Consider the following 17703-nt stretch of genomic DNA (forward strand, 5'->3'; position numbering starts at 1 on the left):
ATTCAAGTGACAGAACTTCCTCCCAAATTCTTCTTTCTTCGTCTCTTAACAGTGCAAGTGTAGATTCCTGAAGATATTTACCAGGTCTAGTTAAAGGCAGGGTGGGTGATCCTGTCCAGAAATAATTGTTTTCATGTTGGTTGGAGATCTCAGCCTTGTGTTGTTCCATTTATTTATTTAACACAAAATGACAATGTGTAAAAATGTTATGGTCGGGCCCCAGACAAAGCTCAAATGTACTCGTACTTGTATACAATAAATACACCGATACCAAAGACCGATACCTCACGTGACATGTCTGAAAGAACTGACTGAAATTTGTGCTTTGAAAGTTATACATACAGTTTTTCATAATGTGTTTTGAGGCAGAGATATTAGTATCAGTGTGTTGTACAGGCATTGGTATTGGTATCAGCGAGTACCAAAAAAAAAATCGGTATGTTATAAAGAAAATTTTGCAAAGTCGAAGACTGTTAAGACTAGTTACATCTAGAATTATATAATGGTTTGTGGTTATTGCTAAATGTGTATTTCATATACATATATACTTTTTCAAAAATAATGTTTTTTTTGGTTAGTTTAGCTGTATGTTTGAGTTATTTTGGCATAAATCAAAACAAACCAACTGTAGTTTGGCTGATTTTATGGAAACGACTTGAACATTTTGAAAAACCGAGATGTCATTTTGGAATCAAACTCTTCATATACAGTATATAGGTTTATACTATAATCCATCATACTTCCTTCTTTTCTATAGAGCACTTTAGAGGACATAAACAATGCTGGTCTAGAAGAACATCCAGTTTCATTTTTTTAACGTACATTAATTTTGAACAAAATGCAACCAACAGAACATTTATAACTGAATCAAAATGTTCAACAAATATCTTTAAGATTTAATTCATTATGTAAGACCAAACATAATGTAAGAAAAAAACAGTGTTTACATGGTGCATTTTCAAAGGGGAAGAAAGAAAAAGACAAACTTTTAAGCTTGGTGTCAGCAATATCTTATTTCATGTAAATAACTCAGTTGTGCAATCCGTTTCATGTTCCCATTTTAATTATGACAACTTTCACAAAGTTCTGTTTGTGTAAGAACGTGTGATAAAAACAATAGATGGGCAGACCCGATCATTGTAAGAAACTGCAACCAAGGTTTTGTACGTGATAGCTGTAGTTTAAGATTTTACAAACAAGATAAATTTTTTAACACAATGGTGTGCACAATTGTTTTGAATAAGTGTTTGTATGTTGTACCTGAAGTAAACGCTAATGCCTTTGTAATTATTTATTCATTTAAAAACATTTAACATTTAGAATTACAATAGCACTTCACATCAAATAGACGTTTACCTAAAACCCTCCATTCCACACCTCGTGTTAATATAATAATATTTTAAACCACCAATATTACCATTGTTTTCTCAGTACCAGTTAATCCATAAATTTAGACTCAATAACCAATCACAAGCCTATAACATCTCAGGAAGAGTTATCGGTGTGAAACAGTTTTATGACAATGGCCTCATGTGGCTGCAGTTTTAATGACTGAAGAGACACGGGGCCCAGTCGGTCAAGACCAGTGCTGGTAACAAACACCCCACTATCAGGTAGACTCTGAGTCCACTCCGAGTCAACAGCGTGGGGTTCAGGTCCCAAATTAAACACCACCAGGAGTTGAACGCAGCCCCAAGAGCGCAGGAATGCTAGAGGAGGTGTAGCTGTGGCATTGAGAGTGGAGGTAGACATGGTGTTGTTGAAGGGGAGAAAGGTGAAGCTGCCGAAGCGGAGAGCCTCTTCACGGGCACGTGACTGACTCAGAGAACGGAACAGGGCGAGAGGACGTCTAAGCTCATCCAAACTCTGAGAATTATTCATTTGACGGTAAAAATTCAGCATTTAACCTGAAAGCCTCAATGTTATTCTGCAACAAGCAACACTACATAATCTATAGCAGCTGTTAATGTGAAACTAACAAAAACCTGCTTACCTGTTTTGTGGCATCTCCATTCACATCAGACACGTTCACATAAATATCCTAAATAAAACAGATTAAAACAACCGCAACAGTATATCAAACTCTGACCAGCAATAGCTCATGGCAATTCATAATAATTAGTTACATTAATATAGCGCTTTTCTGGGAACTCAAAGCGCTTAACATTGAAGGGGGAATCTCCTCAACCACCACCAATGTGCAGCATCCGTCTGGATGATGCAACGGCAGCCATAATGCTAGAATGCCCACCACACTTATCGGTGGAGAGGAGACAGCGTTACCAAGCCAATTGGAACATATGGGAGTGATTAGGAGGCCAGGATGCCGGGGTTACACCCCTACTCTTATCTGAAGAACATCCTGGGATCTTTAATAACCACAGAGAGTCAGACCTTGGTTTAACATCTCATCTGATGGACGGTGTCCCCGTCACTATACTGGGGCATTAGGACCCACACAGACCCCAGGGTGAGCACCCCCTGCTTGCCTCATTAACACCTATACCTATAGTACTGACCAGGCTCAGCCCTGCTTAGCTCCAGTGGGCAGCCTTGGGCTACAGGGTGATATGGCTGCTGCACAACCATTTTACATGCTGCGAATTCGTTGAATTTGTACGATCTCATATGATTGTTTAGGACAATCTGTTTTAACCCCAGCGATGTTGAGTTTATGGGTGGAACTACATTCTTGCTTTTATTCTAATAATTCAAGCTTTCTTTATAATTCTCATCATATGAATGCAGCATATTGGCACTTTGTAAAATACGCACCTGTATTGGATTAATCTCATCTCCATACTTCATGATGGGAGTTCCTGGTAAAGTCATTATCAGAACGAGAATCGTTCTCTGCAGCTCCAACGGTACTTCTCCACCCACCTTTGATTTATACAACAACATAAACGTTACTGCACATGCTCATGTCCGTAGACTGGCTTTAACTTCCGGTACACATTCACAAACAACAGAGTGGCTGTAGGTTATTTCTGATAACAATCAAAAGAAACAGAAGAACCGTGACTTGGCTAAATTTGACACTCCAATATTTTTCATTTAGACTGCGATACCCAGCTCAACCGCTAGATGTTGATGTCATATGGTTTCTTTAAATGTGACAAAGATGCATGACGCATTCAACAAATCGTTTAGTTAGTACAATTATCATACAATTAAATAATTATATAAATCAATATTAACACAAATTAAATTAAATATATAAATAGTTTTACTATTAGACACTAGCCAGAAGATAAACAGACCAGAAGTTAACGGCAGTCCAGTCACGCACGCACGTTTTTAAATAGTATTCGAAAATGGAATTATAGTAAAAAATTTGGTTCAACTTTATGACATTAAAGTATTATAAATGTTTTTGATTTCAAAAGGCTATCCACATTTTGTAAGGTTTATTAATAAATCAAACTCAAGAAACTGTATCAATAGCCAGTACATTGTTCAGGTGATCGTTTCTCCATCACACAGTGACTTCTCTGAAAATATGTAGTGAAATATAGTTCACTCATTGCATTAGGAAATTGTGGCATTATATTATATAGAGACCGAAATAATGTTATTAAAGAAACATTTACAATTTAACTTTTCATTCTAGCATTAACTTTTCGTGAGAATCACCTTCATAGCTTTTATTTCTTTTAGTTATAGATTATAGCATTTATTTACTGTCAACAAATATTCACCACTTTGGTGCTGTCACTTTAAATTTCCTCTGTTTTTTGCAAGATAAAAAAAACCTTGTCAAATTGTGAAATGTTTATGATTCCCATATGCACGACACTACCTCAGAGTTTATTTCCAAACAAAGTTCTCTCTTTGTTCTGCAAAATTATCTTTTCCCGCAAACCATTAAAAAGAAGATTTAATCAGAAACTGAAGCGTTTAACTCAAGTAAAGTATGTTGGCAAAAGTAAAAGGCTCCCAGTAAATATTCAGATTGGCAGGATTTCATTTAGCTGCACAATTCTTAAAGGCACAGTGCACTTGGAGTAACCTTGCAGGTCAAATAGTGATAGTTCATCCCTTGTAGTGTTTGAACTTACAACCAAAGAGACGTCTGCGGTTTAATACACTTGTAAAGTTACATAGAAATGTCCACTCACAGTCCAACTTGGCCAGTCTTCCTGTGGCATCTGTAGATTGGCTTCTATGGCCTCAGCCACTTCATGAGCCGACAGTGGATGACGCGATGGAGGAATCAGTGATTTTGTAATCATCTTCACCAGTGAACCATTAACTAGATTGGACATAGTGACTCCTGGAAGTGTGACACCTGTTTGCCTCACCATTAAAATTCTTTAAAAATGAGACACGAACATAAGTTACCATGGGCTTATTTAAACAAAACAAGCATCTCTGTTAACAGACATTTGTTTGATATCAGTGTAACAGGTATTGAAATTATGTGGACGTTTAGAAAACGATAAAGTCAACATTTTATTTCCACGTGACTTCTAATGTCATTACAAACACACATTTTTCCATTTTTAAAATAACATTCGTAGATTAATTTTGCAATAACACCAGGAAGGTGTTTTAAGTAAACAGGCTCAGTTTAGACTTCAGATGCTGCTGTTTGGTTCGATCTCCATTATGAGTTTAGCTGAATAACTACACAACAATACCTTTCGTCATCTTGTGAACTGAACTCTTGCATCAGGACACCCCACTCCATTAGTGTCTGCAAACCATTAACCACATCAATTTATGTATAAAAACATCAACAGACTTTCTCCCTACATTACCAGAAGAACAACTGTAACCTTTCAGACAGTTTTACCTTCACAGAGGTCACGTCTGTGTCGCAGAATTCAAACCCTGACACACCTTGATCCAGCCAATATCTTAAAGAGTCCTGGATAGGAAAAACACAATACAGTATTACAAATAAATCCATTGTTGTAGTGAAAATGTATTCATTTAGCCTCAGATGTTTTCCATAAAATCATTTAAGAGGAATTAAAATAGAAACAATCTCATTGATGTCTAAAAGATGGGCAGTATCAGATATAACATTACAGTATCTTGATATACTTTAATAGCACTGAATGCCTTGGATATTCATATACCATGGTACCTATATGATTCTCCCAGGTACAGTACATGGTCAAACGGTAATGGTATTACCATGGTGAGAGTGCAAATATACATTACCTGCATGTATCCTGAACCAGCTGACCGAACCTCAGTGTCGTTGCTCAACACTGGTTCAAACGGGCCAGTTTCGCAAAGGTCCAACATTATTCTCAGACCTTAACCAAATACCAAATTCACATTTTAAATTGATTATTTCATAATTAATATTTCAATCCCCCGCAACCCCCCACAATACCACTGTTAGTGTGAAAGTTTACAGGGACCCCAAAATATCCAAATGAATGTGCACTACAGATTCATCATATATGGCTGAACAGCACCATCTAGTGAATCTCAAGATTATTACAGCACTCAAACAAACAACCTTATATTTAAACACATCTAGTTCTTATCAGGAGTAATGGATGTGAGCAAACTACCCCCCCCCCAAAAAAAAAGAGATGGAAAAATTGTTAGCCTACCTGCTTTACGACTTTCAGTCATAAATTGTTTGAACTGTGGGAGAGTGCCTAGACCTCGATCAATATGCGTCAGGTTTGGCGGGGAGACGTCCTTACGGAATAGATCCTCCAGAATCAGGACCCCGACCCCCAGTGACTTCAGGTACGGCAGCTGCTGAGACACCCCTGAATGAGAGAGAAATGCCATTGAAGTGGGCTTTACTCACATTCAAGTAATAGTTAACCCCGAAATGAAATGATCTATCATCATTTAATAGCACTCTCTTCATGTCAAACCTATATGCCTTTCTTCTGCAGAACACACAAAAAAGATATTTTGAAGAAAGTTGGTAACTGAACAGCACTGGCCCCCATTCACTTCCACTATGTGGACACAAAACCAATAACAAGTGAAAGGGGGCCAGTAAACAACATTCTTCAGAATCTTTTGTGATCTGCGGATACAATATCAGGCATATTTTATCATACATTTTGTGTAAAACCTTATAGCAGTTATCCATTTTAAAAGTATTTTTCTTACATCATAATCTTCTAGACTTCATGGACACTGCACAGAAGTATTAATGACTTTGACATGCAGGTGTGAATTCAGAATCCAATGTTCACAAAGCAAACTGCACTTCTTTTCACTGTAAATGATTTGACTTCATTCAGCATTATTTACTGCAGATGCTGCTGGTTTTACCGTTCTCTGCATCAACAAGGAGCTCTGGTCGCAGTCGATAGAAGGGATCCTTCTGCCACCAGAGCAGCAGAGGAGTCACCATCCGCGGCGTCTGAACGATCACTGCGATTGCACTTCCCAGCATGATCACCCAACCCACCCAGAAGGCCAGAACCAGACGAGAACGAAACTTTTTCCATCCTGGTCCACCTGCGCACTTCTCCAGCTCTTTTTTGTTCAGGGGCTTCCAGGTGTGCTGGCGGAGCTCGGCGTCTGGAATAAGCAGGGGAACAGTCTCCGAGCTTTCCAGATCGGTGAATCGACATCCGGCAGACAAGCTGCCATAGCCTGGATCGCCCTCCACCTTCAGTGTCATCTGGATATCTTCAAGAAGCACAACAAACATTAGACAATTGTGTGTTAAAAGGTTGCTCACAAAGACATTTTAAATTATCTCATTATTATCTAGTTTGGTTGTTCTAAATGCATTTAAATAGTCTTTCTTCTGTGTCTCACAAAATGACATTAGAAGAAGACAATAAATAAAAGGAAAAATAACAACAAAAAACACTTCACTTAGTTAAAAAGCTGTTGGTTGTTCTGAATGCAGCACATTACCTGTTGCTGTTGAGGACTTCTTAAAGTGAAAGTCTCTTTCCGATTGTGATGCTCCTTTCAGTTTATAGTCATGACAAACTCTCTATTTATAATTTTAATGCAGCTGCAACGAAGAACAGGTTCAACCGACCTCCATTGAGCTCCAAACGCTCTCTTTATCCTTGAACTTCTGTTTCTAACCCTCTTTGAAAAGAAATGCATGACAGGAACACTAAAGATGATGTTTAAGTCATTAGGACAGAGGTGCCATGGCCCATGACACTTCGGTGACACATTCTTCAGCTTATATGCGAGTATAACTTAACACGTGCATATGTAGTTCAAGAAACGTGACAGCGATTTTTAAATTCATCTTTTTTTAGTTGCAGTGTTTCGATGCTTTATTTTGTTTGTCTGATCTTACGCATTGGAACTGTGAAAAGGAGATGTTTCGGCAGCCTTAAAATAATATATCTGTATATCCATATTGTTTAACACCTAACATTTTTTTGTTCTGTTTACAAGCTTTGCTCGATGTAACAAGTGTAAATGCTACATGTAGGCCTCCGCCCTGCCAAAAACAGGTCACTGTACACAATCGAGTGCACTGAATGTAGAGTTTTTCTGTTCTTATACAAATATAAATACAATTTCATTCTCACCAGTTTATAAACAGAGAGGGCCTGGTTCTTGTCAACAACCTGCTGCCGTCTTTTTACACCCTGTGAACTTAAACAGAGCGTGACCAGCTCATGTTATGAAGGCCTGTATACTGTTAACATTAGGGAGGCGGTGGGTTTAAATGCAGCAAAGCTCAATGTTTATTGGCCGACGATCAACAACGTCATTTCAGCCAATTAACACATGACAAGGGAGGGGGCGTGGCCGTTTGTTAATCGAGCACGAGCGATAATATTCCTGTTTTTTTCTCTTAGATAATTATTAAAACACTATCTAATAATGAAGGCGCTACTGTAAACATGAACGACTTCCGGTGAAGCGGCGGAAGTAGTGTATTGCCATTGCACCTGGAATAACAGAAGATTAGACTGTGATTCATATATTTAATTGCAATAATAATTTCGAGACTGATGAGCAACACCTGCACTTACAAACAGGCGAAGCTTATGTCACGTCGTCAAAAAGAGCGCTTCACACACAAATGTAAAGGTAAGATGGACTCCTCCGTGAGAGACTGTATAGCCGGTGCGGTGAGCATCGACCAATCATATCAAAGAAGACAGCTGAGGTGCGAGTGCAACACCATGTGGGCTAAACATGCAATATTTTACCATTTTTACAATAGAAATGTTTAGCGGTAACCCAACGACACAACGCTGTTTTAAATGGAAAATGTATTTACGCGATTCATATACATACACAAAATGTGTTGCCACGTGTTATGCTGGATTCACACGAGCGGTTAGGGCCGATGTGGCTGCCGCTGCCGTTCACAAAACGTTAAAGTATTTGTATTTTCAGCTGCGCGTGCCGCAAAGAGCCGTGCCCGTGGAAATTGCGCGATTTTGCCGCTATTACTCCGCGTTTCCCTTTGAAAATGAACTGGACAGACCGTGTATCCAGTGCGGTTGATATACCAGGGGAATATCAGAGATGAAATGTCGCGATTATCTAGAGTGACGCGTTATAAAGTTGTGCAGGTGCATCACGAATCATGTTGCATTGATTTGAGGTGTGTTCACACCAAACGCGAATGAAGCGTTAAGCGCGAGTGATTTACATGTTAAGTCAATGACGCGTTGACATACGTGCGGTGCGATTTGCGCGAATTTAGCGATCTAGCGATCTTCCAAAAAAGTGAAAAAGTTTTCTCATAAAGTACGGCAAGCAAGGAGGATCGTTGCCTCAAAATGAAACATCCTTCATCAAACCCACTTACCTCGCGTCTTAGCAACACACACATGGAAGCCGTACTGATCAAGATTGTGTTGTGGTTGATGACACGACTGACATTTTGCAGCGTTTTAAACCTTGTTATAGGCAAGTCGGTGATGATTGGGGATCATAATAAGTATAATAACAAAAGTAATCATATAAAATGTTTTGTACTAATTTCCCTTCTGGTATTTAAAATTCAATACATAGAGGCAGTTACTGCTTCGAGAAATAAATAGAAATTTTAATACTAGGTATAACCATTAGATGTAGTATAGACCCATATAAACAGAAACTTGTAAATATACAGTCCTGTGTAGGAGAAATTAAAACAGAATTTGGGAAAAACGGATTTCATAGGGCCCTATACCTCATAACTTTCAAAGCTGTAAAAAATTCCAGAAAGTGCTGCAAAAAAATTATCACATGCAAAAGGCAGTGTACGAATACAGAAATTTGCATGTCCGATTTGACCATGCATTTGAAACTACGTGAATGTTAGCCCTATACATTTGTGGTTTGTATTTTGTACTGAAATGTATAGTCTAGGCTACAAGTTGGCAACTATAAACATCAAGGGGATATAAGTAAAGTTGAATTGAACTAAATTGAAGTTCGCTTATTTAACTGTAGATCGTGCTGTTGATCCAGTGATTGTAAAATGTGATATATTATGGACTGAATCATTTTTTGTCATTACAAATGTGAACATCAAAATAAAAATGCCTGTTAATTGATCTTTTTAAAATTAAGTTGTTATACGATGCACACTGTATCTGACAATGGAAGAGAATGTATAGCCCACAAGTGTAAATGAGTGCTGTCAGAATAAAGAGATAAATATTCACTCATGCACAAGACAGCAACACCATACGTTATTGGTTTGACTTATTACTTGATTTTGAAGAAACTAAAGAAACATGCATGTATATGTACAATTGACACCAGTTGTCATTTTCATAGGTTTGCATCCACCTGACAAGACTTAAGCGATCCAAATTGTTCAGTCCAATGTAATATTTATTTACTGTTGAAATGTGAGAATCAGGCTGTTCAGTTCAGACTAAAATAATCAGAGATCTTGTCAGAAAGAAATTAGCCAGGAACAGCACAAGGTTTGACCACATGTTTGTCGAATCAGATTAGATTTTTGATGTTTATGCATTCAACATTGTCATCCACAGGCACAATGATAACATTGTCAGAGATGTAGAAAAACAGACGGCAGCTGTAATCTCGGTCACTGCAGATGAGATGTCGATGTTTGCAGAATCTGTGTGGCTTGAGAAACTTTAACCACATTGAAGTGTGGGTTTTCTATGTACAGCTCTGAAAAAATAAGAAACCAATCCATATATATATATATATATATATGCACATATTATAGTCATTTCAGTCCAATGTGTGCATTTCAACAAAAGCAAACCTGTTTCCAACTGAAAGACACATGAAAGCTGTTTACAATTTAAACAAATAAAATGTCAGAAAAACTGGTGGGAATTCATTTTCAAAAAACTGTTCAGCACACCTCGCATACAGCACAATTTTAGCTTACAGAAACATACAGTTCCTTTAACTTGCCACCAGAGGGCCTCGTCTCTGAGTGTGAAAAGTGTCAACTCCTGAATGCCATTAACATTGACATTTGTACATGGCAGACTCTTTTTTTTATTATAAATGACTTACAGTACCTTACACATATATTTTCAGTATGTTTCTTTCCTCCACCAAGAGAGCCACGGATCTTTAACATAAATATAATCTTTTTTATTTAACGTTTGTGAGCGTTCTGGAACTAATCAGTACAGGAAAAGAAACACAAAAGCGAATACTATATTATATATTGAAAACCTTTTGCACTTTGCAGGATTTTTAAGTCAAACTGTGCCAAATCATGTTGTAAAACAATTCAGACCCACAATGTGACATTGAGGTGTAAAATTAAGGTTCAATAAAAAGTAAAATCTTCCACATGATGCCTCTTTAAAGCTGGAAAGTGTAATTCTTGTGTCACTTGCATTACTAAACGGAACTGTAAAAATTAAATTTTTATTTTGATTGAATACTCCTCATTGGTTATTAGCCAGGCACAGCTCCACCCCAAACTCAAGACTCAATCAGGCTTGCAGTGTTGTGCTAGTCAGCGTGATAAAAAAACAGATTTGACCAATTACACTTCACTTTAGCCTGTGTATGAGGGATGCTTTGCTTCATGATTTTTTTATTATAATTTTAATTCTGACTTTCTATAAACAACAATGATTTGAGTTGGTAAACAGTTTGGCTACCCAGAGTGACATCTGTAAAGTTGGCTCAAAGCTGTATTCCTTTTATAGGTACAGTAATCACATTCAAGGCTTAATTCCAGTTCCAGGGAAACTCAGTTTGAATCCTCAGAGCCGACAATCTCCTGTAATTATACAAAGATGTTTGAGAATTCATACCGTAAAAAACGACATTTATTCATCTGTACACTCTAAAAATTCTGTGTTGCTTCACACTGAATTTTCTAGGTTATTTTGACCAATGGTGGAGATTGTCAATATTTGACCCAACCATGTGTTCCAATAACCCAGGATATTTAGAGTACATGTTTTAACATCATACTGATCAAATGAAAACATAAATGTATTTAGTGTCTTTCAAAGATTTTTAACACATACCTTTGACTCAAGAGATCTAAAGGCTGATGCATATTTTTGATATGCAGCAATTATGCAATCTTTCCTGCAACAAAGAGAAGAGTTTAAAATATATAAAAGTCATACAGTGAAATTAGGTGTTTATACAACTAACAAAAATGAATCCTCTATTTATATTTACAAGACCATTTTTGCTTATTTACATCACAAGGCCGCAATTATATTTTTGACAATAACCAAAACGTTAGTTTCCTTCAGTAAACTTTCTGTAAATATTTCTGTCTCTCACTTGCTTGTAATTCCGCCACCTGGTGGAAGACCAGGTATGTTTTCAGATGCCAGGAACTTCATTACATGAAGCAGGTCAGGGTCTTCATCTTTCGCCCTGATCGTTTGAATGATCTCTGGATGTGAGAGGAAGATATTTTTAGGAAGAAAAACTCATTTTGAGAACTTATATAACTCAATGGATGGAATGGTTATCACATAAAATGATGTCTGATGTTTTTTAACACTATTTATATTGAAGAATAAATCTGTCCGTTTACCTTCCACTTTCTGGTAAATTATTTGCTCTACCTCTGCCTCACGCTGCAGTGCCTCTGGTGTCACTTTGGGGGCGCCGTTGAAACAGACAATGATGATGCTGATGTTGTCTAAGCTTCCCTGAAACATTTGCAAGACATTTCAAGAATTTAAAATTTTAAACTTATTTAAATAATTATTATTAAAAAAAATTAATAAATTATTTTAAATCCTTCATGATAGTTACTTTGGAATATAAAAAACAATAGATATAACAGACATAAAGACCATTTGTCCAGTTAATAATGGATATCCATATATCTATGGCCTTTAAACGTCACTTGCATTCAATTCAATTTTATTTATATAGCGCTTTTCACAATTTGCATTGTTCCAAAGCAGCTTTACAGGGGAAAATAGGAAGTAAGATTATCAAAAGTCCTGAGTTTTGAGATCTTAGAGAGCGTGATGGGTTGTAGTGTGATAGAAGCTCTGTTAGGTAGGTAGGGGCTAAACCATTTAAGGCTTTATAAGTGATTAAAATAACTTTAAAGTCAATACGATACTAAATGGGTAGCCAGTGAAGGGTTGATAATATTGGGGTTATGTGATGGTATTTTCTGGACCTGGTTAGAACTCTGGCAGCTGCTTTCTGAACTAACTGTAGTTTGTTTATTGATGATGCAGGACAACCACTAAATAGAGCATTACAGTAGTCAAGTCTTGAGGTCATAAATGCATGAATAAGCTTCTCTGCGTCAGCAACACATAGAGTATTTCGTAATTTTGCAACATTTCTAAGGTGGAAAAAGGCTCTTTTTGTGACATTTGAGATTTGAGACAGGTTGCTGTCTAATATAACGCCTAGATATTTTACTGTATTTGTTGGAGTAACACTACATCCTTCAATGTGCAGGTTATAATCCGAAATATTCGGTTTATGAGTCTTTGGTCCAATGAGTAATATTTCTGTTTTATTAGAATTTAAAAGGAAATTACAAGTCATTCAATGCTTTATATCTTAGCTGCACTCTGCCAATTTGGATAGCTGGGAGGAATCATCTGGTCTTGATGAGATATATAGCTGAGTATCATCTGCATAACAGTGGAAGCTAATTCCATGTTTTCTAATAATGTTTCCGAGGGGCAGCATGTATATGGAGAATAGCAAGGGTCCTAAAACCGATCCCTGAGGTAATCCATAATTTACTTGCGTTAGATTTGATGATTACCCATTTAAATGGACAAATTGATGTCTGTCTGATAAGTAATATCTGAACAATTGTAGGGCCTGTCCTGAAATACCTGTATAATTGTGTAAGCGATCTAGAAGTATGTTATGGTCTACAGTATAGAATGCAGCACTAGGGTCAAACAGGACTAGGAGTGAGATGTTACCTTTATCTGATGCTACAAGCAGGTCGTTTTTCATTTTAACAAGGGCAGTTTCAGTACTATGATTTTTCTGTACTATGACGTTTTCGTGTATGTCATTATTTTGTAAGAAACTGAGTGGACAATACTTTTTCTAGTATTTTAGACAGGTAAAGGAGATTTCAAATAATCTCCCGTAATCCATTCTATTTATCCTCTCTCTCTCTCTCTCTCTCTCTCTCTCTCTCTCTCTCTCTCTCTCTCTCTCTCTCTCTCTCTCTCTCTCTCTCTCTCTCTCTCTCTCTCTCTCTCTCTCTCTCTCTCTCTCTCTCTCTCTCTCTCTCCCTCTCTCTCTTTCGCTCTCTCTCCCTCTCTCCGTCTCTCCCTCTCTCTCTCTCTGGTAATCATTCTATTTAAAGAACAGGTCAAGCTATTCTATTACGTGCATTATAATCTTACTTGCCACAACATGCAGCATTGTATACTATTACATAAGATACGTGCCTGCTAGCAATTATGTTTCTTTGCCAGCAATTCATTAATATCAGATTATTAAATATGACACATTGATTGTGGACTATGATATTATGGTATGATTACTAGCTAATAATCTTTTTTTCCATTGAAAAGAGTGAACCTTAAAATACCCTTTTTATCATTTATTTAAACAAACTGTTGACTTTTGTACATAAAACAAAATTAAGAATGCAGAGAAGGCCACACTTTAGATTTGGTGGCCTTAACTCCATGGCCGTTTAAACTAGTCTGAAAATAGTGATCGTCTTCTATATCCTAGCATATTTCTGATTGAAACATAATATCGAATGCTAAAAATAGGGCTAGTAATATTAATAATATTTAACAGCATAACCAAACTTATTGGATGTACACTGCAATATTTTGTATCTATTGTAATTGGAACTGAAACAAATACTGTAGTATACTTTATATTTTACCATGCTGAGACTCAACAACACAAGTGACAACTTTAGGAAGGTTTAGTGTAGTTAATACTACAGGACACTAACTAGTATGTCAAACTAATTCCAAAGTGTTAGGCTTGTTAGGCTTGATTTTATGGAAAACTAAAACAGCCAGTAGGCATCGTAAATTTTTTACTGCGTCAGTGAATCATTCAACCAGTTTGTTCAAACCTACTGATTTATTCAAGCCTCTGGATGAATGACTCACCTAATCATTATCTCACCCGAGTCCTTCAAAAGACAGATTCACTTAGGGGAGAAAACAGAAAATATTACTATCGCTAAAACCGTGATACTACCGTTAAAATAATTTAACGCCGTTACCAGTATTTTGAAGCTTTAGCATCGCAATGCTATGCAAGTTCTTCTGAACCAGCGTTGTTTATTCAGTCTGACCGGAAACCCCATTTTTTATCTAATTTAAGTAGAGCTTTAAACAACCTGTGTCACCTTATAACCTAAAGTTAGCAAGCACTCAGGAAATCTGATTAGCACTTGCAATTTAGGCAAAGCTTGCTATTTGTGTACAGACTATGAATGACCCCATAGACCTTCTGACCGAGGATATCTCTGATACCAACCTTGTAGAGGCAGAGGTCAATGACCTGCGAACAGATGTCTCTCAGATCGTCGCACACCTGAAGGCGGTTATGCACAAACGCACACAGCTCCTCGTTTCCCACAGCATCCCAGACACCATCACAAGCCACCACCATGAACTCATCTTCCGGTGTGCGTTTCAGCTCGTATACCTCTGGTTCAGGTGACACCAACTGTTCCGTCTGGGCTTTCCATTCCACCTCCTTAAAATCATAGTCTCCAAGCCCTCTGGACACTGCCAGCGAGCCGTTGATGCGCTTTAGGGTGACAGAACCGCCGGCATTCTGGATGCGCTCTTTCTCCCTGGGATTGCAGGGTTTGTGGTCCTCTGTGTAGAACACCACCTGGCCTTCACGGCAAAGGAAGGTTCGTGAATCTCCGCAGTTGATGAAGTAGATGTTTTGCGGGGAGATCATGACGGCTGTAGCCGTTGAGCCGCTGTGGTTATGGGCCAGGGTGTGCATGTGTCTGTCGATGGCAAGGAAACCATCCCTGATGCCATCTTTGACCTGCTCTGGGTCATCATCCGCCGTCACACAGCCTAATTACATAATAACAGTCAGTAACATTTGCCAATTACCTACCTTTTGACCTACTTGACCAAAGCTTGTTAGAAGTTAAGCTATTTGACCAAGACCAAGAAGAATGATTTATTAAGGGCTGTGCATTTATGGAAAATAACTTGATTAAAATGTTTAATGCATAACGCACCTTCCCCGCCCCAGACATGAGTATAGGTTCATAGTAGTGCTATTTTTGTGCACATGTCAAGTTGATTTTATACAACAGTTAATTTAATAAGAAATACATTTTAAGATCAAGTTTATAGACAACAATGTCTATTTTCCAGATTTTTCAATGAAAATCTAATTGGCATTTTGGCTGGTTATTATTACTTATAAAGCAGATATTCTGCCTGACCATACTCTACATCCCTCATCCTACCCAATACCTAAATCTAACAACTACCTTACTAACTATTAATAAGCAAAAAATCAAGAGTTTATAAAAGTCGTAGTTAATGGTTTGTTAATTGCAAGAATTGCCCCCTATACTGTAGTGTGACAAAAAATCTTGCCACAATACAAATTGTGTACCTGTATCCAGAATGAAATCCAGCAGATGTTTGGAGCAGTACTGAGCCACTGTTCTTCCAGCATGTCCATCAAACACAGCAAAATAGCTCCAATCTGGATATCCCACAGCCATCTCCGGCATGCAGGTGTGGGCGTCCTCCATCTGGACACGCCAGCCCTGAACACTGGCCATGGCAAAGTTAACCCCCCATTTTGATCCCCCCTCTTCCGTTTCCTTCACCAGAATTGGCCGTTCCAGGTACGCACTGGGAATGTCCTCTTCATTTTCAAAGTCGTAATCTACCCTTCGCCCACCCTTGAATAAAAAGGTCACCATCTTCTCGGTCTCCTTCACCAGCTGTCGTAAGAAGGAGGGCACTTCCATGGTGCTGGCCCGCCTGGCTGTCCTCATGGCTGCTCTGATTTTTCGCTTCAATCCCCTGCTTGAAATTCTCCTCAAAGTCCTCTTCCTGGTCTTCTTTTGATGATCCAGTGCCTTAATTTGACTTGAGTCAGGGCCAATAAAGGCGTACCGGATGCGATACGTGCAGTGTTGTTAATCAGTTTGATCACTCGTTGTGAAAGACATGATTGTTCATGCAATAGCTCTCTTTAGTACTGTCTTAGTCCCTATGAAGTCTATAGGCTGTAGCAGGAGAAGCTGGAGATGTGGAGATATTGAAACCCTGTCTGCTTGTCACATTTGTCAAGCTGTTGTCTATCTCTACTAGAGATTCTCTAGGCATGTTCCGATTGGCTAATCTATTTATGTTTGCTCATCCTTCAAGAAGAACATCACACTGTGTTCCGTCTACCCCTCCCTCTGTTTTACGCCTATGTCTAATCCCGACTTTATAATGTGCCTGGATTGGTTACGTGCACTTGATGAACTACGCAGGGTTTCGTAATGAACAGCTACTGTAGAGTCATGCCAACAGGATATATGTGATTGGGATGTACAATGTTGACAACAAGAGTATTAAATAGATTAATTGATACATTGAATGGTATTCAACTCCCAGTATGTCTGACTTTTCAATTTCCCGAGGTAACCAAAGCTCGATCTGGTTCATATTCAGACTGATGATGGCCAGACAACAAGCTATTACAGTAGATATTCGATAAATTCTTAAATATTGAATTTATTTATCACATTATTATTTTCTACTTGCCCGGTCTAACGAGTAATTGTTTTATCTAGGCCTATAGTTTACACAAGCTTAGCCTGTCAAGATGCAGCAGTTTTTATGAATTACATGATGTTGCGATTAATTAATCTAATTAATTGCAACTTAATCACACATCGCAATACAGAAAGTAGCTTCAGATGTTTGGAAGCTAAAACGGCCATAGTATTGTTTTTTCATAAGCTGAATTATTAGCTACTGTGAATATTTATTCAGTTTGGGGTTTTAATTTTAGTATCATATCAGACATGTAATGAGAGGAAATGATGTGTTCAGATTTTGTGCAAGGAAAACTGCATGACTGAAGCACGCAGACAGTCTGTCAACAGTAAATTTGACAGAATTTTGAATTTGATTCATTCTTGATTGATTATAGGATTTTTGGTCACTATGCTTTAGTTTTAAGTTGTAAAATGTGCAATTTTTTGAGACTGTAATCAAGTAGTTCAATATCTGTTTGATTTGGATGTTTATATGGCATGCAGTTTCCTTATAAATATTATTTAGAATTTTCCTTACTCTTACCCCTTTATTCCCAAATCTTTACATATTAGAGGTACATGATTGTTACAAGTAGTTAAGC

At 37.8% G+C, this 17703-nt stretch overlaps 2 protein-coding genes across 6 annotated transcripts; both read right to left on the reverse strand.

Annotated features, from left to right (window-relative positions):
- Positions 1 to 593: 593 nt before the first annotated feature.
- On the reverse strand, positions 594 to 8838 carry LOC306908279 (amino acid transporter heavy chain SLC3A2). 5 transcript variants are annotated; one of them, XM_079480995.1, is made up of 11 exons: positions 7500 to 7829; positions 6859 to 7041; positions 6262 to 6624; positions 5577 to 5741; positions 5173 to 5270; positions 4799 to 4873; positions 4644 to 4699; positions 4122 to 4314; positions 2776 to 2883; positions 1994 to 2041; positions 816 to 1866 (listed from the first exon to the last, which is right to left on the reverse strand). In XM_079480995.1, exons 3-11 carry the CDS (start codon positions 6614 to 6616, stop codon positions 1486 to 1488), a joined length of 1479 nt encoding a protein of 492 aa, XP_079337121.1. In that variant the 5' UTR covers positions 6617 to 6624; positions 6859 to 7041; positions 7500 to 7829; the 3' UTR covers positions 816 to 1485. The 5 variants fall into 5 exon arrangements, with proteins under 5 accessions (XP_079337120.1, XP_079337121.1, XP_079337122.1 ...); XM_079480994.1 differs by lacking the exon at positions 6859 to 7041 and having other exon boundaries at positions 594 to 1866; positions 7500 to 7653; XM_079480996.1 differs by lacking the exons at positions 6859 to 7041; positions 7500 to 7829 and adding an exon at positions 8738 to 8838.
- Positions 8839 to 10175: 1337 nt separating this feature from the next.
- ppm1na (protein phosphatase, Mg2+/Mn2+ dependent, 1Na (putative)) lies at positions 10176 to 16718 on the reverse strand. Its single transcript, XM_079480961.1, has 6 exons — positions 15955 to 16718; positions 14839 to 15398; positions 11924 to 12041; positions 11665 to 11779; positions 11397 to 11460; positions 10176 to 11143 (listed from the first exon to the last, which is right to left on the reverse strand). Exons 1-6 carry the CDS (start codon positions 16343 to 16345, stop codon positions 11114 to 11116), a joined length of 1278 nt encoding a protein of 425 aa, XP_079337087.1. The 5' UTR covers positions 16346 to 16718; the 3' UTR covers positions 10176 to 11113.
- Positions 16719 to 17703: the final 985 nt, after the last annotated feature.

Source organism: Barbatula barbatula, assembly GCF_947034865.1.
Source record: "Barbatula barbatula genome assembly, chromosome: 19".
Classification (NCBI taxonomy): Eukaryota; Metazoa; Chordata; class Actinopteri; order Cypriniformes; family Nemacheilidae; genus Barbatula; species Barbatula barbatula.